We start from the raw sequence: 22,965 nt of genomic DNA on the forward strand, positions 1-22,965 counted from the left end.
CCCAGGAGGTCCTCCTGGATGAGTTACGAGGAGGCTGTGTAGGCAGAGCCGCCCAGTTGGGTACCAGAGGGACAGGGCGAGGGACAGGCGCTGCCATAATGCCTGGTATGGGAAGCGGGTCCCTCCGGGCCCCAAGAGCCCAGCACCGACAGTCTGTCCTCCAGGAGCCACCGGGCTGGCGGGACCCGGCGGCAATGGGGAGGCTCGGTAGCGTGCCTTGGGCCCAGCCAGAAGAGCAGCGCCACAAGCCGAGGCCGAGACCCAGGCCTAGACCCAGGCCTAAACCTAGGCCCGGGCCCAGGCCCAGGACCTGCCCCGCTGGCACGACCGCTGCTCCCGCGCGCCTCATGCCCGCGAATAACCCTTGCCCCGCCCCGTCCCCCCACCCCTCCCTGCCCGGCTCTCTCCTGTCCCGCAACAGCCAATGAGAGGGCGGGCTCCGCCTCGCCTGCCTGGCCCCGCCCCCGCACCTCCCGCCCGAGCCCCGCCCCCGGGAGCGCTTCCTCCAATCATCGGCCAGCGGGGACAGCCCCTCGCGGCACCGCCCACTCGCGGGGTAACCTTTGCCTTACTGAGCGCGGGGCCCCGCCCCGCTGCCACCTGGCGCCCAATCGGAGGCGCCGAGGGGGCGTGGCCGGCCCGGCGCAGCCAATGGGCGCGGAGGGGGACGCGAGCCGTGCGGGGGCCGCGGTGGCTGGTGCCGCTGCCGGGTTCGAGGAGCGACCGGCCGGCGGGGCGGCCGGGGGAGAAGATGGCGGTGGCGGGGTCCGGCTGGGGCCTGGCCCGGCTGGCGGAGGCCCTGGGCTCGTCGGAGCAGGCGCTGCGCCTCATCGTGTCCATCCTGATGGGTAAGGGAGGGCAGGGGGCGCGGCGCTGGGGGGTGACGGGTCCGGCGCCCCGCCCGCCCTGGGGCCGGGCGACCCCGCCGCTCCGCCGGGGCCGGGGCCGGGGCTGGGGCCGGGCAGCGCCTTGCCGGTGCGGAGCCGCACCTGTGTCAGCGTCCGCCGTGCCAGGCCACGTGTGTGCGCGGAGCCGGCGGGCCAGCCCCCCACCCCCCCCCCCGCCGCCGCCGCCGCCACCGGCTCCGCCACGGCCCGGCCGGCGGGGGATGGCGGCGTGGGGAGCGCCTCGCAGCAGCTGCCGGGGTGGCGGCCCTCCGGCTCTCCCGGTGGAGAGCGGGGAGGCGGCGGTGGAGCGGGGCGGTGGGTGTCCCCGCGGGGGGCAGAGCCCGGCCTTGAGACCCGGGGAGCCACTCGCCGTGGCGCCGGCACTCGGGGGTCCGGTTTGGGCCCGCGTCCTGAGTTTCGTGGGTGCGAGAACTTTGTTTGCAGTTGTTCCGCCGTCTTTGCCCGAGTGCCAGGTGCTGCACGGGCATCAGGTTCCCCGTGAGGGCCGCACGCTCGGGAATCTCCGCAACCCCTCTGAGATGTCGCCCCGTCCCAGGGCAGGGCAGCTCCCTGCCAAGAGACGTTATTAGCCTCTGCGGCAATCGTGCAGCTATGCGAGAGCGGCATGTCATCGCGGGGGCTACCGGGTAGGGCGAGCAAAGCCGGCTAGCGAAGTGACCAGAAGACCTGGGATGTTGTGCCGCGCTCCACCTGCGATGTGAAGCGTGTGGCAGAACGCATGCTGCTTACGCGTATCCAAACGTGGGATAGCGAAGTCACATGTAAAATGGTTAAGGCAGGGCTGGAGTTACGATGGGGGCTAACAACTGAGGAGGAAGTTATAGCTCCCAAAACGTTACTTCAAATGTACGTATACGTGCTGTCTACATAAATCCCTGCAGATGCCCAACGAAACTTTGGGTTTTGAAAGCTTTTGGTGGTGTAGTCACCTAGCAGATAGGAAATGCAAGCTTTTCTCTCAACCTAAAAGTGTATTTGAAGGGGTACAGCTGCTACTGTGTGATGTGTCAGAATAAAGTTCCTTTGGCTAACTAGAAAGTATAATTTTTAGAAAGGGATGCAAGAAAAGTTGTGTCACTTCATAACTGTGATCTGGACCAGACTTATTTCTGCCCGATTTCATCTGCTACGTGTAAGATCAAACTGAACCAAATCGTTCTTCACGTCAAGGGTAGATACAAGGGATTGAACTGACTATCATTTTGAACTTAACTTAGAAGTTAGTTACACCAAACTTCTTCTATAAAGAAAAATGTAATAGGAAGCGTATACAGGACATGCATGTAAGTCAGCGTGAATTAATTCCCCACAGCTGAATGGGAAAAGTCCTGCTTTCCTTTCTCCCACGTCTGTCTCTGGTACTTTAATTACAATCTGATTGAATTTGCTTGCCTGGCAGAAACCTAAACCAGAAGAAGCAGATAGTTTACTACCAGGTTAGTCAAGTGAACCAACCAAGGGACTAGTCTGACAAGTACTGATGCAGAAAAGGTGTAAGAAAGTGTATGTGGAGGCAAGCGCGTACAGTAGAGCGATGCCTTTGCAGAATGCACCTTGAACGTTCCTTCTTCCTTCTTACTAGCAATAAGCTAGAACACAACACGGGAAGGCTGTTTCCTGCCTGGTGTCCTAGGGGTGAGCAAAACCACTTGCTTCTTTGAAATGAACAGCAGGTAATTATCATCTTAATGATAAGAAGAGGCACCCACTGCAGACAGTAGGTTCATTAAGTCCGAGATTCGTGTGCGTCGTTACAAACGTTTCCACGTACAGTGTTGACACCAAGCCACTGAGATGGCACAGTGTCCCTTCCTGATGTAGGCCACTGCCTATTTTCCTTCAAGCCTTCATGGATCTGTATCATTTGTATTAAAAGTCTGGGGATCAGGGACTGGGAACCCCCTCACATCTCTTTCCTCTGCATACCTGAAACGTATACCAAACCAGGAGGCCAGAGCTGCGCATTTCCTTGTCCTTTCTCCCTCGCTCAGTATCTCTTAATTACAGGCAATTGAAGGCATTACTTCAGACGGAAGGCTTAAAGGCATGCAAAACAGCCTCGCCTCTCATTTGGTACCCTTGCTGGTCAGGCAGATTGAAGCACTTAGGCAAAGAGGATTGACTCCAGCTTTCCTGCTTAATAGACGGGTAGTAAAGCATATTACCATTACATTAAAAGGAAGCGCCAAGCACCACTGCAGAGCAGCAAGAGAGGAGAGCAAGAAGAGTTTCTTAACTCAATGCTAACATGGAAAGAAGTGTTCATTTAATTGCAGCTTAGCTTACAATCCTTTTAAGGTAACTGAAAGCCTTAAGCCTGTTGGTAATGCAACTAGCGCTGGCGACCAGTTCATAGGATGGCATGGGGTGTAAATGAAAGGCATTCCTAAAAACTGGCATTAGGATGGGCAAGGTATGGCTTTTCCTTCACTTCTTCCCTTTCAGGTGTTTGCATGGATTCAGGAAGAAAATTATTTTTGTTGGCTGCAGCTAATACTGCTGAATTATTTCAGAACAAGACCATGAGGATGACGGGCAGTACTCTGTTCCAAAGACGGATTGAAAAGTCGTTGCTTATTTCTCCCTCGGTGACGCAGTTTACTATCTACACCGTGCAGTTCTACTGCAACAACTGTTTCTAGGGTTTCACTGTTCAGGAGATCACCAGAAACTGGTAAAAATAGCCTTCTGCAAAAGAGGAAGAATCGCAAAGGACTTTGCAACTTCTAACATTAATTTCCGGAGAAAGCTGAATTATTGTTGAAAAAATAGTCTGAATGGACTCTCTTGATTCAGAATAAGAATGTTCACGTAGTCGTGATCTGCAATAACGAAGAGAGGTCACATAAAACTGTTATCATTCTGCCACTACTGAAAAAAAGTTATATACAGGGGAGAATGAGAGAAGGAGAAAGGAGGAAGGAAGAGCAGCTAAGAACAAAAACTGGAGTAGTCCTAAAGGGCACCACGTTTTCTCAGGGAACAGATGAAGGTTGTAACAGCACGCTGCTGCGTACATTATGGGGATTTTAGTCACAGCTTTGTATTTAAGTCAGAGACACCTTTCATACATCCTGCAATTTCGAAGCAAAGCATACAACTAGAATAGAGTCCATTACTCAGATTGTACAAGATTAAAAACTTACTTCAGACTTCCCGTATGTGAAAATTTGCATACATGACCTTTGAAGAAATTAGGCTGCGATTTGGCAATATTATCAACAGCAGTAATACTTGAAGCATAGTTCTGGACCCTGTCATTTAGAAAATTGTGGTATGTCTAGTACACGAACATCTGTCAATCACATGAAAACGTCTTTTGAGAGGTGTGCTCTACCTTGCGTTCTTCAGTAGGTCTGGGGCCCAGCGTTTCCCCAGGAGAAACTGTCTTTAGGTCAGCATGGAAGACACCAACGGTGTAGCTCCGTACCTACAGAGTTACTTTCTAGTTGCTGTTGTACGCAGGTGGAACCGGTGCTGTCCTAGCATCTCGGAGGAGAAAGGGAGGGAGCCCCTCCGGCGGTACGAAGGAGAGATGAGGGTTTCTGCACCGCTGCTCTTGTCCTCCCACGAAAGGAGACATTTCTTTCCTGCTGTCACCGCTCAAAGTGTAAGCCAGGATACAGAAGGCCTCGTGGCACTGTGTATTTAAGTCTTTACGTTGATTTTTCTGTCTTGTGTGGCTGTACGAACCCAAAGAATTAAAGATGTTTATATGGCCATACTATTACACAGTGGCTTGCAAGCTACCTGGCATGTTCTGCTGCATAATATGGAGAGGGGCCAACATGCTGTTTACAGCCCTGAGCCAGAACTGACCCTGCTGATCTGCCCAGACCTGCCAGGAGAAGCACTGGGAAGTGTTCCCTCGTCTACAGACACAGCAGTGACCTGCAGAAAGCAACACGTGCCTACTGAATAGGTGCCAGAAACCAGCTGCTTTGCTTGCAAGTGGTCTTATCTCCTCCTCTTCTACCTCTCAACCATTTTTTTTTACATCCTCTGCTTATTCCTGCTCTCTGCGTCCTGAAGATTTTTAGGCTCAGTGAAATTCTCCCTCTGGTCACCCATAGCTGATGACTTATCCCAAATCAAGCCCCCAGCTGGTCAGCCAAGCAAGAACCTTACTGAAGGGGAGGCAAACAACTGGTTTTAATGGGTAAGAGATGGGAGCAGTTGTAAGAGGCAGCACCATCCTGTCACAGGTGCTAAAACCCTGTCACAGAGCACTCATGTGCTGCCTTTTTTAAACTCTTAACTTCAAATACATCTTATTCCTTAAATAATAATGGAAAAAAAAAAAAAGAGCAAGCTGCGTAATGCTACACACTGACTGTGTCTACATTAGCAAGTAAAATGGCACAGTAGGAGCAGATCTGGAGAGCAGACTGGTTTGCGTGCAGTACCTGACGTCTTCACTACATGGGTTTTGGGCATTGAGTTTGGATTTGCTTCAGGCCGGTCATACGGACTGAGCACCCATGGGAGTGTGTTTTCAGTTTAGTTTCATCTGAAAAGAGTCCTGTCCGCGTGCTTTGAGAGGGTTCTGCTGTGCAAACTAAAGCACCGTTAAGTGGACTTCAAAAGTACACTCCTGAGCTGAATTAAAACGCTCACGTATATGCGCTCAGTGTGAAACAAGGTGTGGGACTTTTGCAGTATTACAGACAGAAAAAGCGAATACCTTTGAAGTCAAAATATTAGGTAAGGCTTGTATTTTAACATGTCTTTTTCCTGTTGTCCCCTTCCTTTTAGTTTTAGCATTCTTATAAGAAAATGGAGACAATTGATCTGCTAGATGCTAACGAAGGTGGAGTTAACTGATCAGCAAAAGGGAGAAGAGGAAAAATAGTCTGATCTCCTCTCTTGAAGACGAAACGAAGCTAACGCATATAAAAGGAGAAATAAAGGGAGCAGAGATTAAAAGAATTTTTCTGGTGTTCTTATTTGCAGCTTTATCTCCGGGAAAAGACAGGCGTCTTAATCACCCATTCCAGAAGATGGCAAACTTGACAGCGCTATTTTTGCTTGGAATTAGTAGAACTTTCTTCCTGCCTAATCCAGCCTCTTGCTCGTTTACTTCTTTGGCTCAATTAGATTCTTGTATCTGTGGACAACCTGGGCGTTGTGCAGTGGCCCGTTACTCTCCCAAATGGCTGTGGTGAAGAAGCTGACGTCCTTTACTTCCAGTGCCGGGGTTCTCTTAACCAGAGGTCATCCTCTTGTTCCTGTGAAGTTAAAAAAAAAAAAGGAGGAATTTAGCAGCAGCCACATGTATCCGCTAATTTGTCCCTTTTATATCAATTGCTAATTCCCTTCTATAGAAAGTCTATCTAGAGGCAAAAATCAACTCTGCGTGCAGACTGCTTTTCAACGCCGTGGTGCATAGAGAAGGAGAATTACCTGGGATCGGGAGGTCACCTTCTGTTTTCTCCAGGAGTATGACAGCTGGTTTCCCACCTCGGTCCGCTCCGCCTGACGGAGCTGTGAAAGCGGAGTTTGGCAGACTGGGAGCTGCTGCGCGGGGTCCCTCGGCAGCAAGGAGCCGGGACTCCGGTCCCGTTGCTTCTGAACGGTAAAAGCAAAGCAGCGCAGCATCCTGCCGCTGGCGTATCCAAATGTGAAAGCAAGCTTGCCGGGTGGCAACGCTAACTTCAAAAACTGCTCTCCTGCTTATGCTGTGCTGATTCAGGCTGCTTCAGGAACACCGTAGTGGAGTGGGAGTACTGCCGTTGTCATTGGTAGGAACAGCTCGTTATTTAATATAAACAGTTTATGAGTGTTCAAAAACGCACAGGCCTCAGCAGGATGGCCGTCAATATTCGGTATCCACTGCCCTTTAGGGGTTAAAGTTTATATCTGCGGTGTGGAACTGCCCCAGTTGTAAAACTGAGAAAATTGCCTTGCATGCAGCAAAACCGTAACTAAATTGCAGTCCAGAGTACTAGCAAGTTGCTCTGGATATCGGAAGAATTTAGGCTGATGTCGTGACTTTTGAACTGGAACAGCACCCACATAGTACAAGACCGGGATTTAAAATTGTGGCTTTCTAAAAACATATATGCTGTGCTCTCTATTTGCAAGGGCTCATAATTGTTTCTCCTTCAGAGCAGCATTACCCAAACCACGATACGATCTCCTGTGTAGAGCTAAAGAGGAGTACGTATGACAAGTGAGACAGGTCTTTTAAAGAGTAGAAACGCTAGTTGGGGATGGGAGAAAATACATAAAATTTCTGGCTTTTAGGATCTTGAGGTACATTATAGTATTCAGTCATAATTTAATTCTGTCTACAGCAATGGCTGAAGCCAAAAATCAGATTTTTTTTTTTTTTCTGATGAAAATGGAAGGCTTTGCAAGATCATACTGATTTTTGAGAGTGGGAAATCCTTGAAAATGTGATTTTTTAAATCCATAAGTGTTCACGAGCAGCAATAACTTGTGCTTTGCCTAGATTTCTGATCTGATCTCTGATTTCTGATCTGATTTCTCCCCCTTGCTCAAAAGGGGGAAACATTTTTCCACGGTAAACCTCAGCATTTTAACTTTTGACCTAAACTGATGGTAACACTTTTTTTAACCACTTTCCATTTCACCCATCTGTTGTCAGTTGTTAACATGTTTATTAAACTTCAGCAGGAAAATCGACACGTGAAAAAAGTATCCCCATCTATATGTTTCTGCGTACAAGGCTGATATACAATACTACTATTTTATTTTTTTTTTAAATCATGTGAATTGCTCTAATTCTTTGAGTTACTCCTGTATTCCCCAGAGAGCCCATGTAATGAACTCTTTGCCGATTCCCTCTTTCCCAATTCCCTCTTTCAGCTGGCGTTCAGGGAAGGCAGAGGCACGTACCTCTGAGTCTGGTGTTGGAGCAGGAAGGGATAGGGAAGGTTTGGGTAAGGCATTTTGTAGGGAAATTTGGAGCCGCTGCTGCTGAAGGGAAGAGCAAGCTGGATGACCGTGCAGGAGCGAGGTTGCCAGGCTTTGCGGGCAAAGGGCTGTGGTATGTGGGGCTGGCCGGCCGCTCGGACCGAGAAAGCAGCCTGTGGCGTGGAAACCAGCGCAGGACACAAAAGGAGGAAGGAACAGGAACGAGGAGGCAGGGAAGACCGAAAGAGGGGTGGCAAGAGGCTGAGGAAAGGGGGAGCAGCAGCTCGGTTTCACGAAGCAGCAGGTACACACCTGAGTAGAGCATCCCACCGTCCAGGATCTAGAAGGGAACCCAAAAGTCCCAAACTCTGGGACTCCCTCCCAAGGGATTTGGGGGGACAGAAAGGACCTTGAAATGGCTCCAGTCATGCCTCAGCCCGTTCGCACTGACAGACTGCCAAACATGTATTTTACATAACGTGACAGAGTTTCTCCTTTCTTCTCACAGTAGTGACTAGATTTGGCCTTGCTTATTGGAAACCTTTCATCCATCAAACGCTTCTCGGCAAAATGTGCATTTCATCACCTTTTATTACTGCTCCATATAAAACATGACTACCTACTGCTACTATTACTCCATTAGTGCAAGTAGCAGGGATCTGCTACAGATTTCAACTAGGCTAATAAGCAGTGTGGATGCCAGTATTGTGGTATGTGATGAATTACCTTTTTTTTTTGGTCAAAGAGATTGTTTTGGTTTGTTTTTAATCAGGATAAAAGAACACAAGCTTGCAAAGTAAAGCAATAAGTTATGAAATGCCAGAATTAAATTGCTTCTGCTGTCCCACTTCAGCTTGTTGTGGACATGCCTTTAGAAACACCAGTTGCGTGAACAGCCTTCACATACTCATGAGATGGACGACGCTTCCCGCGTCAATATGTATTAAAACATAATATATTTATTGTCTAATATGTGGCAATGTTTATTGCATGCTACGTGAACCTCACCTAGATGACAGAATTTAATTTACTCATGGGTTTCTGTATGGCACTTCTCACCGTACTACCAGAGTGCTTCACAAATGTTTGCTTCTCACTAGAGCCACAGATGAATAATCTGGAGGCATTCCTAAATTAGACTGGGAGCTAACACGCAGAAAATGCAAGGAAAAAAATCCTTCCACACATCCTTAGCTGTTCCATATGAAATGCTTCTGACTTTGATTTTTTCTAAACAATTACGTGCGTAGTCCCCATGGATTTTAATTACAGCTTTGTGTGCCCCGTACTTCACAAATCAGATGCAAATCTGAAGTTAGAGAGTTAGAAAAGAAAGAGTATACTACTGGACGTCAGTTGGGGAACTCCGGTGTTCAAGTTGGTCAGCATCATGTAAGAACTCATTGAGGTGGGAGCAAGGAATGTATTTTTTAGGACAATGTAATGGTATTAACCATAAAATTCCCCCCCTTCCCTCCTTTTTTTTTTTTTTTTTTTAATCTAGCTCCTTGCCATATTCACTGTATTTGTCATAGAATTTGGAAATGAATCGGAGACTAAAATCTGATTCATGTATTTCAGCATTATCCATCTCATGTATTGAATGAGGCCAGAAACTGTAATTTCTTGCACTTCAATGTCAACTTTGATATAATAACGTTCCTGTTAAAGTATTTTCTTCTGTATAATATAAAGAGTAAGTCATCTGGCATCTATCCCTTGAGCTGGAAATACAGTCTCAGGAATGTACACCGTGACCTGTGTTGATGATGTATCTGTGTAAAGTACATGTTCCTAGTAACACGTTCAAGAAAGCTGTAATCTGGACCATTACCAACGCTTGTCTACACTAATTTACAACTCTTTCACCTTTTTTTTTTTTTTTTTCTTCTCTACTCAGGATATCCTTTTGCCTTGTTCCAGCGCTATTTCCTCTTCCAGAAGGAGACCTACCTCATTCATCTCTACAATGTGTTCACAGGACTCTCAATTGCTTACTTCAATTTTGGTAAGATGAGTTTGGGAAGAGAGAGCTGCCTGGCCCAGGGCGTGCTGTGGTTTGGGAGGACCAATAATGGGAAAATGTCATTTCTACTTCATCTCTCTCTCTCTTTCCCCCCTCCACAGGGATGCAGTTCTTTCATTCCCTGTTATGTGTGCTAATCCAGTTCCTCATACTGAGACTTATGGGTCGCACAATCACTGCCGTCTTCACCACGTTCTTCTTTCAGATGGTAAAACTCTCTTTCTTACTGCATCGGTTTGTAGAAAGGAGCCCTCTGTTCAGTTTTGCACTTCCCAGTAGCAACTGTGGGTGGAAAAGTGGAGACAGATCAAAACCAGCTGGAGGAATTAGTCTGAATAACCCAAACAATGGTTTCTTTCAGACATACCTTATGGCTGGATATTACTTCACAGCCACAGAGCATTATGACATCAAGTGGACAATGCCACATTGTGTCTTGACGCTCAAGTTGATTGGTGAGTGACACCTCCTTTCTATCTCTTGCACTCTGCAAGCCCTGCCTCAGGGAAGAGAGGACTGCTTGTTCAGCCCACCCAGCCCATCCCAGGGCTTCAAATAATTGTTTCTCACCTCTAGGTCTGGCCATTGATTACTATGATGGAGGAAAACAGCCGGTGAGTAAGACACCATTTCTCCTTCATTCCTTGTCCCCTCTTCCATGCCGTTCCAGTGAGCTAGGGGTCAGAAAATCAAGTTCAAAGGATGCGAGTTAGCAAGCTGCATTCATTGTTTGGTAAAAGCCATAGCTGAGAGGGGAGCATCTGAGTGTCTGAGGGCACAGAATTCTGGAGTGGAAAGGACCAATTTTGAACAGAGACAGTAGTGATCAGAGATTGAAAGTTGTTTCAGTCATGTCAGAATATTATTCTGCCCCCTTCCAAATTTCCCACCGTCTCCTTCCCCCAGATCTGTTGCTTTAGATTCCCAATCCCCAATGCTCTGTGTCTTGTGGGTAGCGTACCTTTAACTTGCAGACCATCAGCACTGGATCTCAGTTCCCATCTTCCTTTCCTTTGTTTAATCTTACCATATCCTTGTGAGTGGTTGCCCTTTATCATTTGTTAGGGCCCTGTTTTTAGAGCAGATGAAACAGTGAGGGAAGCACAATGTGTGGCAGAGGGCAGAACACTTGCTGCAGTCTTTTAATCCCACTTCAAGTATTTGCATTCCCCATCTCCTGTTTGGGGCCTGACCCAGTCTTTAGCATCTGTGGAATCGCTGCTGACTGCAAGAAAGCAAGGTTGAGCTGAAATTTCCTAAGCTGAAGTTCCAAGTCTTTAAAGACAATGAATTCTTGCATCAAGAAGTAGGAATTGTAGGACGGTAAGGTCTTGGGAGAGTACAGGCGATTGCAGTCGGGGACTGGAATAGGTCAGATACAGTGCCTTTACTATGCCTGCTATGCTGGCAGGGATGCAGGTCAAGAGATCCCTTCCATGTTTTGAGCTTATTTGGGAATAGAGATCTGTGCAACTGGTCTCAACCATTGGATCGTGTTGGTATTTAGAGGGGGTGGGGATAGAGAGGGCTGAGGAAGAGGAATGGACGTGAAATACAAAGTGGAAAGTTCCATATACATGGAGAGCAAAAACTGAGACCATTAAGGAGGTAGGCTGAGAACATAACATCCAGAGCTAGTATGGGATCCCCTAGGATGATGTTAATGCCACTCCCTTTGGTGCAGGAGTTCCTGACCCCTGAGCAGCGGCGATTTGCTGTCCGGGGAGTTCCTACCTTGCTGGAGGTCTCAGGATTCTCCTATTTCTATGGTGCCTTCATGGTGGGGCCTCAGTTCTCCATGACAGACTATCAGAAACTGGCAAGGGGTGAGATGACTGACGTTCAAGGCCAGAGACCCAATAGGTAATAAAAAGCCACTTAGCTCCTCGCCTTCCTAAGATCCCAGAATGCTGAATCCTCCACATGTTCCCTGCAGCAGAGTGCCCTCTTACCTGGACACTGAAGCACTGTGACCAAAAGCGATTTATAAGACAAGGCAGTCTTTCAAAAGTTACTCATAACTCTCTGTGTAATGTCCTAGCATCGTTCCAGGGCACGAACGTCAACAACCATTTGACATCTTTAGTACAGACTCAGTCCCAACCTGGTAATGTTAGCATCCCAACTTCCAAACGGAGGCATCTGCTGCAGCGGAACATGGTGACTCCCCATCGCTATCTCCCCTACCTCCTCTTCTCCACTGCTGTTTATAAAATTATGAGTTTGACAGTCTCTTTCCAAGGCTTTTCTTTGACGTTCATATTTTTCTTTCTCAGTTTTGTGCCTGCTCTCAAGCGCCTGAGTTTGGGTCTCTTGTTTCTAGTAACCTATACCTTGTCAAGCCTGTACGTCTCCGATGAATACCTCATCTCAGATGATTATATGGTATGTGTTCATTTGGCAGTCCTGGGGTGTGGAAGAAATCCACTTCTCTGGTGGGCACTGGATCTACAAGAGTGGATTTTTATTTTTTTTTTTTTAGTTTTGCCTCAATTTAAAAATAGGATAAGTCAGCAACTAGCGATAAGCCTTTCCACAACTGAATGGGCTTTACTGCCTGTCCTGTGGATTCTGTTTGATGCAGAACAGGAATGTGTTAAGCTGACCCGAACCAAAAGAAAACTTTTACAAATAGAGAATTAATCTTAAATGCTACTGTTGTTTTTGGAAACCTAACATATGTATTTTGTGGCCTTTTAATGACCTTCCATTTAACCATTACATGCAAAGAACTTCACTAGAGTAACTTGCAAGGCTTACCAGAACCTTTGAGGTTCTTAGAAAACTCTTAACAAGTAATTCCTACCTGCAGATTATCAGTGCTTCTGTGTCAGTATGAATAAACGAGGGTGTAAATTCCGCAGGGATTATGCTCATCCCAGAGTCTTCCCAAAGTACCTATTTCAGTACAGCCAAATATGACCAAAGAAAGGAGAACGATGTGTAAATTTTCATAAGCCTGGCACTCCAGTCCATGTAGCAGTCTCAACACACACACCAGATTAAAACAAAAGACACTGATGAGATCTCATCTACCTTGTCTCATTATTGCCACTCGACTCCATTTTTAATTTTTATTCTATTTCACTCTTGTCTCTGCAGGAGAAGCCTTTCTGGTTCCGCTGTGGTTACATATTGATCTGGGGCAAAATTATACTCTATAAATACGTAACCTGCTGGCTTGTTACGGTGAGTCTAGATATTGTTCCAGAAACAAAAGACAAATGAACAAAGGTAGCACCTTTGTAGCTACTTAGTATGGTCTTGGACTCAGCGCTAAATGGAAGTAATCTAAATATCTGGAGATCAGTGCAGGTCAGTTTAGCTTGCTTTGAGTTAGCAAAGGCTAGCTAACTAAAAAGCAGGCCGTTTTTAATCCATTTGTTCCATCTGCAGTGGTATCTCTCCACTCAACACAGTAAGATTCAGAGCTTCCCCAGCTCTGCATTTCCCAAAAAAAAAAAGGGGCAATGGTTTCCTCTCATCTTTCTTGTGAATCTTTTTCTATAGGAAGGTGTCTGCATCCTTGTTGGTCTGGGGTACAATGGGAAGGACCAAAGTGGAAAGCCTTTGTGGGATGCCTGTGCCAACATGAAGATCTGGCTGTACGAGACAACACCTTTGTTCACAGGGACCATTGCTTCTTTCAACATCAACACCAACGCTTGGGTGGCCCGGTGAGCAGGACAAAATTCCCCTTCTATAATGTGTCAGTAACGTCTGTCAGCAGAACCAAGATCCTAGGCTGAGAGGGAGCACTAGAGGAAGAATCTGCCAGTCTTCAGGTCTTTCTTACACGCTTTCTTCCACGTTTTGCTGCTGTCCCATTTGACCCAGGTTACTGGGTTAGACGGATCTTTTCATTCGATCTAGAAAGGCAGTTCATTAATACAGGCAAGCAGTTGATGGCAGCAGGAGGGCAGAGGCTAGGACGCTCCCTGTGCAATGACTCAACCGGGTTTTGGTTCGACACGTGCTGGGGGACAAAACTGAATTGTAAAATACCTTCGTTTCTGGGTGCGTTGTCGGATGAACCACTTCACATTAGCCGGGATTTAAGGCAAGGGCTGAGGTGCGTTTTGCCCTGGTAAGGGGAGCTGTGTTGCTGTTTCTGTCACCACGGGGTGTGCAAAGGCATATGGTCCCCTGGGCCCTGCACCTCTGACATGGAGAGGACGGACAGTTAACTAGAAGCACTGTGAGTTTGTTTTTCTGCTCTAGCTACATCTTCAAGCGTCTGAAGTTCCTGGGTAACAAACTGCTGTCACAGGCGCTGGCCCTGTTCTTCCTGGCCGTTTGGCACGGGCTGCACTCTGGCTACCTGGTGTGCTTTCAGATGGAGTTGCTTATAGTCATCGCTGAAAGACAGGTGAGCTTTGTCCGACTTAACCAGAACGGGGTGGCCTGCGTTAGCCTTTCCCCGCGCGTCTGGAAACTGCCATGCTGAAGGCTTTGCTTGGATTAAATATGAAAAAGAGCTGCTCACTTTGGAATTGGTGTTCAAACACGATACGGTTCTGTTCTCAAGAGTTCAGTAGGTCAGTGGCTTCTGCACGGGCCAGCTGTAAATTTATTGGAGAAGCTGACAGGAAGAAAAGTGGAGAACTTCGCATATGAGTAGAGGGCAACTGAAGTGCTTGGCAGCTGGCAAGGCTGGAGGACAAGCACGTGAGCTGAATGCCTCTGCTAAATCTGCCAGTACTGAGAGAACCATATTTCATATTTAAACTTTTTTTTTTTTTTTTTAAATTAAAACTTTGAGCAGGATGGGGTACTTAGCTACTTTTTTAGACTGACTGCTTACTAAAATTCATTTTACACAGCTGGATAGATACTTTGGCCCCAGAGCCTGTGTATATAGCCCTAGGACATCCAACTCAGGAGAATTCTGTTTTTTCTCTCTATTAGGTCATAAACCTCGTTCGGGACAGTCCTCTCCTAAGCACTTTGGCCTCCATCACTGCCTTGCAGCCCATCTTCTACGTGCTGCTGCAGGTTAACCACTGGATGTTTATGGGTTACTCTCTGGTGCCATTTTGCCTTTTCACCTGGGACAAATGGATGAAGGTACTTAGCAGCCACATACAGACAACCCCTCCTTTTCCCTCCCTGCCTTCTCGTATGTTCTTGGCTCAAAGCTGCTTGCTGATCCTTAAACTTTTCTCTTTACAGGTGTACAGGTCTATTTATTTCCTCGGCCATGTGTTGGTCTTCACCCTATTATTGGTGTTGCCTTACATTCGCAGGTTAATTGTGCCACGAAAAGAAAAACTAAAAAAAGCAGAATAACAGCCAAAAGGTAAGGCTGTACGATGTGGAGAGAATCCCACACTCGGCCTAGGAGCTGAAGCGGGGCAGCAGTTACATCCCAAGGTGAAAAGCAACCATAAAAACAACCGACACGAATCTAGCACTTTTCTCTGTTTCAGATTGTACCACCTGTGCATTCGTAGGAGTCGATTTAACACTCCAGAAGCAACGCATCACCTGCCAAGTTTGCTGTGTTGAAGTACGACTTTTTTTCAACGCGAGGAGGGGGAAAGAGAAAGCACAGGGTCAGAGACCCGAAAGGAGGGGAACGGAGGAAGCCTCCTTCCAGATCCTCCACCTTCTGTATGTTGCCTTATCTCTCTGCCGCCCTCCCGCGGACACTCGTGTCTCTCTGCTGGTATCAGATGATTGTAAAACACTCAACGCAAGCACTGCATCGGATTGGAGCCACCTTCTGACTTTTCTACGTTTGTCATCCGAGATAAAAATTGCTCCTGGTCTTTTTCATATCGGCTTCGGCTCCTTTCCTCTTGGGCGCTTCGGTGCGGGAGTGTGAACTGTCGCACGCCACTCACTACAGGACTGAGTCACTTCAGCTGCAGGGCGAGCAGGGCACAGCTAAGAATTGTTCAGTTCCATGACAAATTTGGGCTGAGTCCCTGCTATAAAGGGATCAAGCCTGCCCACGTATTAAACACGAGAAAGTAAAATACACAAGCACTCTTATCAAAAGTAACCTTTAATAGGAAGGAAAAAAGGTTGGTGGGGCAGTCCGTTTCGAGTCTCATTGCTCCAGAAGCTTCAAGGATGAAACTGAAACCTTTTTCCTTTGAGGAGCCCAAAGCTGCACCAGGTCCACACGTCAGTAAAAGAGCTTCTCCAGGACGTGGAGTCACTGTACAGCAGTCCACCGTGACAGCAGTAGCAGAAGCTCATACTACTCCCCAAACTTCCTCAAAGGCAGTAGTAATTTTAGCACATGTCAGGGCAGCAGAGAGGGGATAGTTGCTGATGGAGACTGTCTTTTCTGTGTAGTCAACATTGACCTAGAGGAAGAGAGAGGGGGGGAAAAAGGAAAAAAAAAAAAAAAAAAAAAAAATCAAGCTACAAGTTTTCACTTAGTCCCATCTATCTCCATTGGTGGGAGAGGCAGGGTATTTCTCCGAGGCTGAGCAGAGCCACAATAAAACACAGCAGGACAACTGCTAGCCCTCACTAGTGCCCTCTCTCAGGAGGGAGAAAAGTCCCTACTGTTGCAGCGCTGGGCCTTTTTTTTTTTTTTTTTTTTTACAAGCCTACCTGGGGGGAAAAAAGAGGGGGCGGGACAAGGGGAACCAAGCAAAAAAAGTGCAGAAGGGAAAAAACCCCCACTCATGCTCAGAACAAGACTGATAAAGATTTTTACAACTCTAAGTAAGGGATACACGCACTTACCGAACCATGGGCGAAAGCTCCCACCACAATGGCAACTGGCTCTGCTGCAGGAACCAGTTCACGCAGATCTGACACCTTTGGAACTGCAAAAGAGGTTCCTATCTTCATACAGCCCACAGGGAGATGATCGCTGACTGGATTTTTAATCACCTACAGGAAGCAGGAAGTTAACAGGGGTGCAGAGGTAAGAGACCCTGCCACATAGCTAAGTCCTTGGGTTGTTTTTAAAAAAAAAAAAAAATATCACTCCTACATCACTAGCTGCAAAGGAGGAATGTTGCGCCATTACCTGTGAACAGTCAACGAATGTTTACCTTCAGCAGTTTCTGAGGCCCGTCAGCTGCTCGAACGCTGAGCTTATGCAGCAACTGAACTGACGAGAGAAGGAAATTTGTTAAGCTCTCTATTCTTTTGCCAGAGGAATCCTGTCCTCTACCTAGTGTCCAGAACTAAAGTAGACAAAAAGGTTTATCTTTAGAGTTCCCTGCACCTTCTAAAGCAGTCCTACGAAATATTGATCAGCCAATTATTTTGCTGCTGGCATAGTCCCCTGCAGGCACTACCCACTGTGCTAAGGGACACACAGTTGGCCTACGCACCCTGGAACTCACAAAAGGACACTTTTATTTCTCTGCTCTTTTCTCACTTTCACGTATTTAAGGTTGGTGCAACTTTTTGACTTTCCCCAAAATTCTTCTACTCTTAACCACCTTCCTGCATTATTTTGTGGCTGGTATAAAGTTTGAACCACTTACCCATAAGACCACAGAATCGATCAAAAGTTCTTGGGATTCTGGTTTGGGGATTGACTTCGATTAGAACATTCTTCTGGGTATGGATATAAACCTGCAGGAGACCAGCCCGGTTCAGGGGGCTGTCCATGAGCATCAGGAGACTCTGAAATAGAAAAACACACAGTAGTGGAAGTAGAAAAGGTGCCGGAGAGAGGACTCTTAGAAAACTTGAAGGTTAGGCCCTATGAATGCAGAAGGGACCGATGCTGAGGCAGAAAGGAGTTCATCTGGCTGTGCGAGCTCCACTGTCACGCCGGGAGAAAGCGATCCCACATCCAAGTAAAGATTATTACTAAACTTACAGCCCACGAGCACAGCGGGTAAGGCCAAACTCACCCCCGTTCCAGGGGCACGAGCAGACCCCCAGAGGGAGGGACAAGCTCCCTCAAGCCGCCGCCCCGGCCGCCACAGACGCTTCCCCGGTGCAGCCGGTACCTGGTGGGTGATGTCGGGCCGCACCTCCCCAGGATCCCGGCCGTTCCGCAGCAACAGGGCCTTGTGCTTATCGCAGTTGAGGAGCTCGAACGTTTTCCCCACCTAGGGCCAAAGCACGGAAAGGTGGGCGAGGCCGCCCGCCGCCGCCTTCGGCCCGGCCGGACCCCCCCGCCGCACGCCCGCACCTTCACGGTCTCCAGACTCGCCCCCTCCAGCACCACCACGAGCCGCCGCGACCCACGGCGCCGCTTCGCCTCCAGCGAGGCGTCTTCAGCCGCTGCCTCCTCCTCACGATGCCGCCTGGGCGCCGCCATTTTGTTACCGCCGCACCGCGCGGCACCGGGCACGCGGCACCGGGAGCCCCGCCCCCAGGCCGCGCCCCCCCGGCCACCGCCCCTATCCAAGATGGCGCCTGGGGCGTTCCCGTTATCTCGCTCCGGCCGGACCCATTTCCGGAGGACAGAGCGGCCGGGCCGGAAGGCGGCGGCGGGGCGGGAAGGGGCGGTAGCGCCTCTACGCGCCGCGGTTTGCCGCCGGAGCGCCTTGGCGGCGGCAGTTTCCGGTGTCCTTCCCGGCGGGGAGCGCGGCGCGGCGCGGCCATGGCGCAGAACCTGAAGGACCTGGCGGGGCGGCTGCCGGCCGGGCCGCGCGGCGTCGGCACCGCCCTCAAGCTGCTGCTGGGCGCCGGCGCCCTGGCCTACGGCGTCCGTGAGTCCGTCTTCATCGGTGAGTCCCCCTCGCTTCCGCCCCGCCCCCCCCCCCCCCCCCCCGGTTCCTCCGCCTCCCGCGCTGACCGTCCCGCTTTTCCCCTCAGTGGAAGGCGGGCAGCGGGCCATCTTCTTCAACCGCATCGGCGGCGTCCAGCAGGACACCATCCTCGCCGAGGGGCTGCACTTCAGGTAGGGCCCAGCACCCCCGCCCCCAGCCCGGCCCCGGCCGCTGCGGCTGCCCGCGCCGTGCTGACCGCCCCGCCTAACCGGCCTCCCGCCCCTCGCAGGATCCCCTGGTTCCAGTACCCCATCATCTACGACATTCGAGCCCGGCCACGGAAAATCTCCTCCCCCACCGGCTCCAAAGGTGAGAGCGGCCCCGCGGGCCGGCCCCGGTGGGGTGGGAGGGAGCCGGAGTCCGGCTGCGGCGCTGGCCCCGCTCACGTCTCCCTCTCCTCTCCAGATTTGCAGATGGTGAACATTTCGCTGCGGGTTCTCACACGCCCCAACGCTGCAGAGCTGCCCAGCATGTACCAGCGCCTGGGCCTGGACTACGAGGAGCGAGTCCTCCCTTCCATCGTTAACGAAGTGCTCAAGAGCGTGGTAGCCAAGTTTAATGCTTCGCAGCTCATCACTCAGAGAGCCCAGGTGAACTTTTCTGGAGGAGGCTTACCCTCAGATTGCAAACAACTAGGGCATACAAGGGATGTTATAACAGCTGAAGGATAAATATATTAGGCTGGTAGATAGTGCATCCAAACGGAAAGGGTGTGGAACTGTATCCCACTTACAGTCTGATTCCGATACGAATACAAACACTAAGGCTGTACCACTATCTTCCGAGAAGAAAATCGGATTCATTGGTATATAGAGTGCCAAACTGCACCGTAACGTAACGATGGGGGAGGGAGAGCTGATTTACATCATAGTCCACAGGTAACAGTAGAACTGGTTTAAAAAAAAAATAATTAGCTGGTGCTTCATGGGTCTCAGAAGAGCTGTCAGAGCAAATTAAACAGTTGCAAAGGATCTGAAAAGCAAAGTGGATGAGCAGTTAAAGCAGTAAACTTTCAGTGATGGGTGCTACAGAAGGGTAGCAACTACTTCTGTTTAGAAAAAGATCAGAGAGTAGTCTGGGCAGGTTGCAAAATAATAGAAATCTTTAGCATATAAAAGCCTATACCTGAAAGTTTGCGTTCTGATAATTTGGTTGCCAGGGATTCTGAGAATATCTGTCACAGCTGAGGGAGAGAGAAGCTGCTGATCTTCTTTTAAAAGGCTTTAGAAGAGACCCCGCGTGAGACTGCTAAAGAGGATAAGCTGTCAGAAAGATGAAACACAAAGCATCTCTTAACTAATTGCTGATCCAGGACAAAAAAGGAGAGAATGGAACTAAGCGTCCAGGTCTTGTTGCGAGAACTGATCTGCAGGGACTTCAGGGTTTTGTGCTATGCCGCGTGCTGTGCGCTGAAGGGATTAATGATCTTGTATAAAGACAGTGAGTGAAGAGGGAGGATGTGACAGCAAAGAAACAATGTCTACAAGGGATGTAGGTTTCCCAGAAGCAAAAGACTTGGGTATCTCTGAAATTTCTGAACAAACTGACTTGAATTTGCCTTGTTGTCATATATTCATCTACTGTTCATGACTGTGAAGTTATGCGTATTGAAGCAGTTGATAATCAGAAGAAAATGAAGTGACTTTACGTAGTTACGTGCTCGCGGTTCGCTCCGTAAAGGGTTCTGGCATCATTTTAGAATTCTGCTCAGAAACAGCTGCAATAAAAGTAAAAGCAAACGCTAGACTGATCAAGGACGTGATACTGTAGCAATAATTTCTATTTAAGTCAATATTTGGTGCAGGGCTTGTCAACCTGCCTGAAAAAGATACTGTCAAGTTAAAGGTAACTCAGAAATGAGTAAAATAAATTAAAAATCTACCAACAACACTCATCCAAAGAGACTAAAAAAAGTGGAGTAGCCACACTAGACAAGTAGCCGCAGTAATTAAGAGACATTTTATGTCTACAATGTGTAGCAGTGGGGAGTGGTAGTCTTTATTTTCTTAATCTGAATACAAATACGAGGAGACAGTCAGACTGCAAACAGTGGCAAATTCAAGATCGAGAAGGAAATACTTATTGCCAAAACACGCGTAGGAACTGTGGTACTAGATGTGATAGGATGTGAAAGCGAAAAAACTTTAAAGTTTTTTTTATTGTTGCACTATTAATTGTATAGTTAAGTAATAACTATAAATAAGCTGTAATATACTTTTGAAAATGCGGTACGTAGCTATGGATATGCAGCATGACTTAGAGGCGACAGATTCAGAGATGGTATTTAACGTCCGTGGTTCAGGATTTGTTTTAGGCAATGTCTCTCTGGGGCCCGATGTGAATAAACTGCAAAGAGCAGTTGTGCTTCACTTTTGGAGTTGACAGGAAGCGAGAAACAGCCCGTGTTTGGTGCTCCTTTTGCTATATTTGTGTTTCAGGTCTCTCTGCTCATTAGGCGAGAATTGACAGAGCGAGCCAAGGATTTCAGCCTCATCCTGGACGATGTGGCTATCACAGAGCTTAGCTTCAGTCGTGAATACACAGCAGCGGTGGAGGCTAAGCAAGTGGGTGAGTTCAATTTATGCCTGGGAAGGGTGGATTGCCCTTGCCTTTTCATTGAATTATTAAACAAGGAAGCAGAATTTGGGCTAGCGTGTCATTGTTTTTGCATTGATGCAGCTGCGGAGTTCTAAATCTCAGCCTCCTTAGTAAAGGAGCTAAACAGGTTATTTCACAAGTGTTATCAGAAAACTTTGGGTCATAGCTAATGGGATAGAGCGTCAGTGGGACTGGGTTCCCAGGACTGTAGGGTTCCTTTTCAGACTGGGACTCTATCACTTACTATGGGAATTAAATTTAGAGGGTCTGGATGCTGTTGATTTTATTTAAGAAAAAGTAAAGCACGCTTAGATACATTTCTTATTTGTGGATATGGCCCCAGAATGCTCTCAGTTCTTTCGGAAGCGGAGCCCTCAGGCCTGGAGGAGGTGGAGGGCTCCGAAAATGGGATCTGCTTCAAATGCTATTGGCCGTTCTCTCTGCAGCCCAGCAGGAGGCACAGCGCGCGCAGTTTCTGGTGGAGAAGGCCAAGCAGGAGCAGAAGCAGAAGATTGTTCAGGCTGAAGGGGAAGCTACAGCTGCCAAGATGATATCCTGCTTTGGGAGTTTTTGTGGGATGTGGCTTGTGAGCTTGACGGTCCCGAGAATCTGTCACGTTGGGCTCACGCTTAGGAGAGTGTTACCAGGTGATAGCTTCAAGTAGGTCTCTCATTTTTTTTTTTCTTCCCCCTACAGTTGGCTGGAGTCAGGTTACAGGTCAGATCGGAGAAGGCCATGAGCCTTCACTCCCTGTTCTAAGGTTTGACTTTTATTGTGACCATAATCCATACCGTTGTTCTTGATTTGGGGAAGTAAAAATACGCCTGCCCAAAGGCCCACGTTACTGGGATAGAGATTGCTAAGATATTTGATGATAGGGCTTAGGAAGAATTTCTTGAGGGTAGGCAGCTTCTGCTAGCAGGTTTTTCCTTAACTTTTGCTCCCCTGTACCTCGGTGAAGCTCTCAGCAGGAATCCAGGCTACATCAAGCTACGTAAGATCCGAGCTGCTCAAAACATCTCAAAAACGGTGAGCAACAAGGCACAGACTTTCCTTTGTCCTTCTGCAGTCCTTGCGCTGTCCTCCCAGCCCAGTGGCCACATGATGAATTTAAGGCGAATGTGACCTGCCCCGTCCTGATCTTTGTTCCTGCCCAACCCTTCTCTGCTCAAGTAGAGCTTAAGATTTAGCTTGCGATGATCGGCAATTAGATGTGAGGCTAGGAGTTCATGCCCTCCATGTGACAAGGCCAGATCCACATCAGATTCCATCACCCACACTCAGCTGCAGCCACCAAAAGCTCCTGGTTTCCTGCAGGCTGAGAAAAGGGAACAGATAACTGTGGGATCGAAGATCTGTCTGACAGGGAGACAGAATGAGCACTTCTTTCCGAAAGTCTGATGGCGCTGGGATGGGAAGTCAGGAAGTTACAGAGTTGTTTTGGGGAATTGCATTGATTTAACCGAGATCTTAAGTGAATAAAACAAGACTGCAGTATCTGGAAGGGGAGAGAGGTTCTTTATTAGTGCTGTTCCTCCATGAGCATTTATACTGCTTTATGCCATCCCTGCAATGGATTTTTTTTTTTTTCAGATTGCTGGCTCGCAAAACCGTGTGTATCTCGCAGCAGATAACTTGGTACTGAACCTGCAGGATGAGGGCTTCACCAGGTAAAGGCACCAGGGGGCTGGATTTATCGGCCCCCTACCTGTGAAGCTGGTCCTCTTTCTGGAGCGCTCTCGGGATCTTTTCTCTGAGAGGAGCCTGATGCCAGAGGACACAGCCAAGTAGGGAGCAGTCTTAGTTACTGTGGAAATTGAGATTTTTATTAAATCTAATCAATTTACTCTTT

At 48.3% G+C, this 22,965-nt stretch overlaps 3 protein-coding genes across 4 annotated transcripts; 2 read left to right on the forward strand and 1 right to left on the reverse strand.

Annotated features, from left to right (window-relative positions):
* The first annotated feature begins 696 nt into the window (after positions 1-696).
* Positions 697-15,591, forward strand: LPCAT3 (lysophosphatidylcholine acyltransferase 3). The gene is made up of 13 exons (XM_087758785.1): positions 697-848; positions 9,688-9,795; positions 9,915-10,021; positions 10,175-10,268; positions 10,390-10,427; positions 11,498-11,676; positions 12,090-12,198; positions 12,916-13,002; positions 13,324-13,490; positions 14,035-14,182; positions 14,722-14,880; positions 14,986-15,112; positions 15,243-15,591. Exons 1-12 carry the CDS (start codon positions 752-754, stop codon positions 15,100-15,102), a joined length of 1,410 nt encoding a protein of 469 aa, XP_087614911.1. The 5' UTR covers positions 697-751; the 3' UTR covers positions 15,103-15,112; positions 15,243-15,591.
* A 214-nt stretch (positions 15,592-15,805) lies between these two features.
* Positions 15,806-18,338, reverse strand: EMG1 (EMG1 N1-specific pseudouridine methyltransferase). 2 transcript variants are annotated; one of them, XM_009461785.2, is made up of 6 exons: positions 17,933-18,338; positions 17,748-17,849; positions 17,274-17,415; positions 16,833-16,891; positions 16,519-16,668; positions 15,806-16,130 (listed from the first exon to the last, which is right to left on the reverse strand). In XM_009461785.2, the coding sequence occupies exons 1-6, from the start codon at positions 18,059-18,061 to the stop codon at positions 16,017-16,019; spliced, it is 696 nt and encodes a 231-aa protein (XP_009460060.2). In that variant the 5' UTR covers positions 18,062-18,338; the 3' UTR covers positions 15,806-16,016. The 2 variants fall into 2 exon arrangements, with proteins under 2 accessions (XP_009460060.2, XP_087614913.1); XM_087758787.1 differs by having other exon boundaries at positions 17,649-17,849.
* Positions 18,338-22,863, forward strand: PHB2 (prohibitin 2). The gene is made up of 8 exons (XM_087758786.1): positions 18,338-18,473; positions 18,562-18,646; positions 18,745-18,824; positions 18,921-19,105; positions 20,954-21,083; positions 21,560-21,663; positions 22,065-22,142; positions 22,707-22,863. Exons 1-8 carry the CDS (start codon positions 18,347-18,349, stop codon positions 22,785-22,787), a joined length of 870 nt encoding a protein of 289 aa, XP_087614912.1. The 5' UTR covers positions 18,338-18,346; the 3' UTR covers positions 22,788-22,863.
* The last annotated feature ends 102 nt before the right edge of the window (positions 22,864-22,965 follow it).

The sequence above is a fragment of the Nipponia nippon genome, unplaced genomic scaffold (genome assembly GCF_047370975.1).
Source record: "Nipponia nippon isolate SJK-2023a ecotype South Korea unplaced genomic scaffold, ASM4737097v1 scaffold_2, whole genome shotgun sequence".
NCBI lineage: Eukaryota > Metazoa > Chordata > Aves > Pelecaniformes > Threskiornithidae > Nipponia > Nipponia nippon.

Excerpts from the sequence above, each read along its gene's own strand:
- LPCAT3 (XM_087758785.1), top strand. The coding sequence starts at position 752 with ATGGCGGTGGCGGGGTCCGGCTGGGGCCTGGCCCGGCTGGCGGAGGCC. Across the intron at positions 10,428-11,497 it reads ATGATGGAGGAAAACAGCCG|GAGTTCCTGACCCCTGAGCA; the intron begins GTGAGTAAGACA and ends CCTTTGGTGCAG. Across the intron at positions 12,199-12,915 it reads TCATCTCAGATGATTATATG|GAGAAGCCTTTCTGGTTCCG; the intron begins GTATGTGTTCAT and ends TTGTCTCTGCAG.
- EMG1 (XM_087758787.1), bottom strand. The coding sequence starts at position 18,061 with ATGGCGGCGCCCAGGCGGCATCGTGAGGAGGAGGCAGCGGCTGAAGAC. Across the intron at positions 16,892-17,273 it reads TCGATTCTGTGGTCTTATGG|TTCAGTTGCTGCATAAGCTC; the intron begins GTAAGTGGTTCA and ends TTCTCTCGTCAG. Across the intron at positions 16,131-16,518 it reads GAGCTTTCGCCCATGGTTCG|GTCAATGTTGACTACACAGA; the intron begins GTAAGTGCGTGT and ends CTCTTCCTCTAG.
- PHB2 (XM_087758786.1), top strand. The coding sequence starts at position 18,347 with ATGGCGCAGAACCTGAAGGACCTGGCGGGGCGGCTGCCGGCCGGGCCG. Across the intron at positions 21,084-21,559 it reads GGTGGAGGCTAAGCAAGTGG|CCCAGCAGGAGGCACAGCGC; the intron begins GTGAGTTCAATT and ends TTCTCTCTGCAG. Across the intron at positions 21,664-22,064 it reads AAGCTACAGCTGCCAAGATG|CTCGGTGAAGCTCTCAGCAG; the intron begins ATATCCTGCTTT and ends GCTCCCCTGTAC.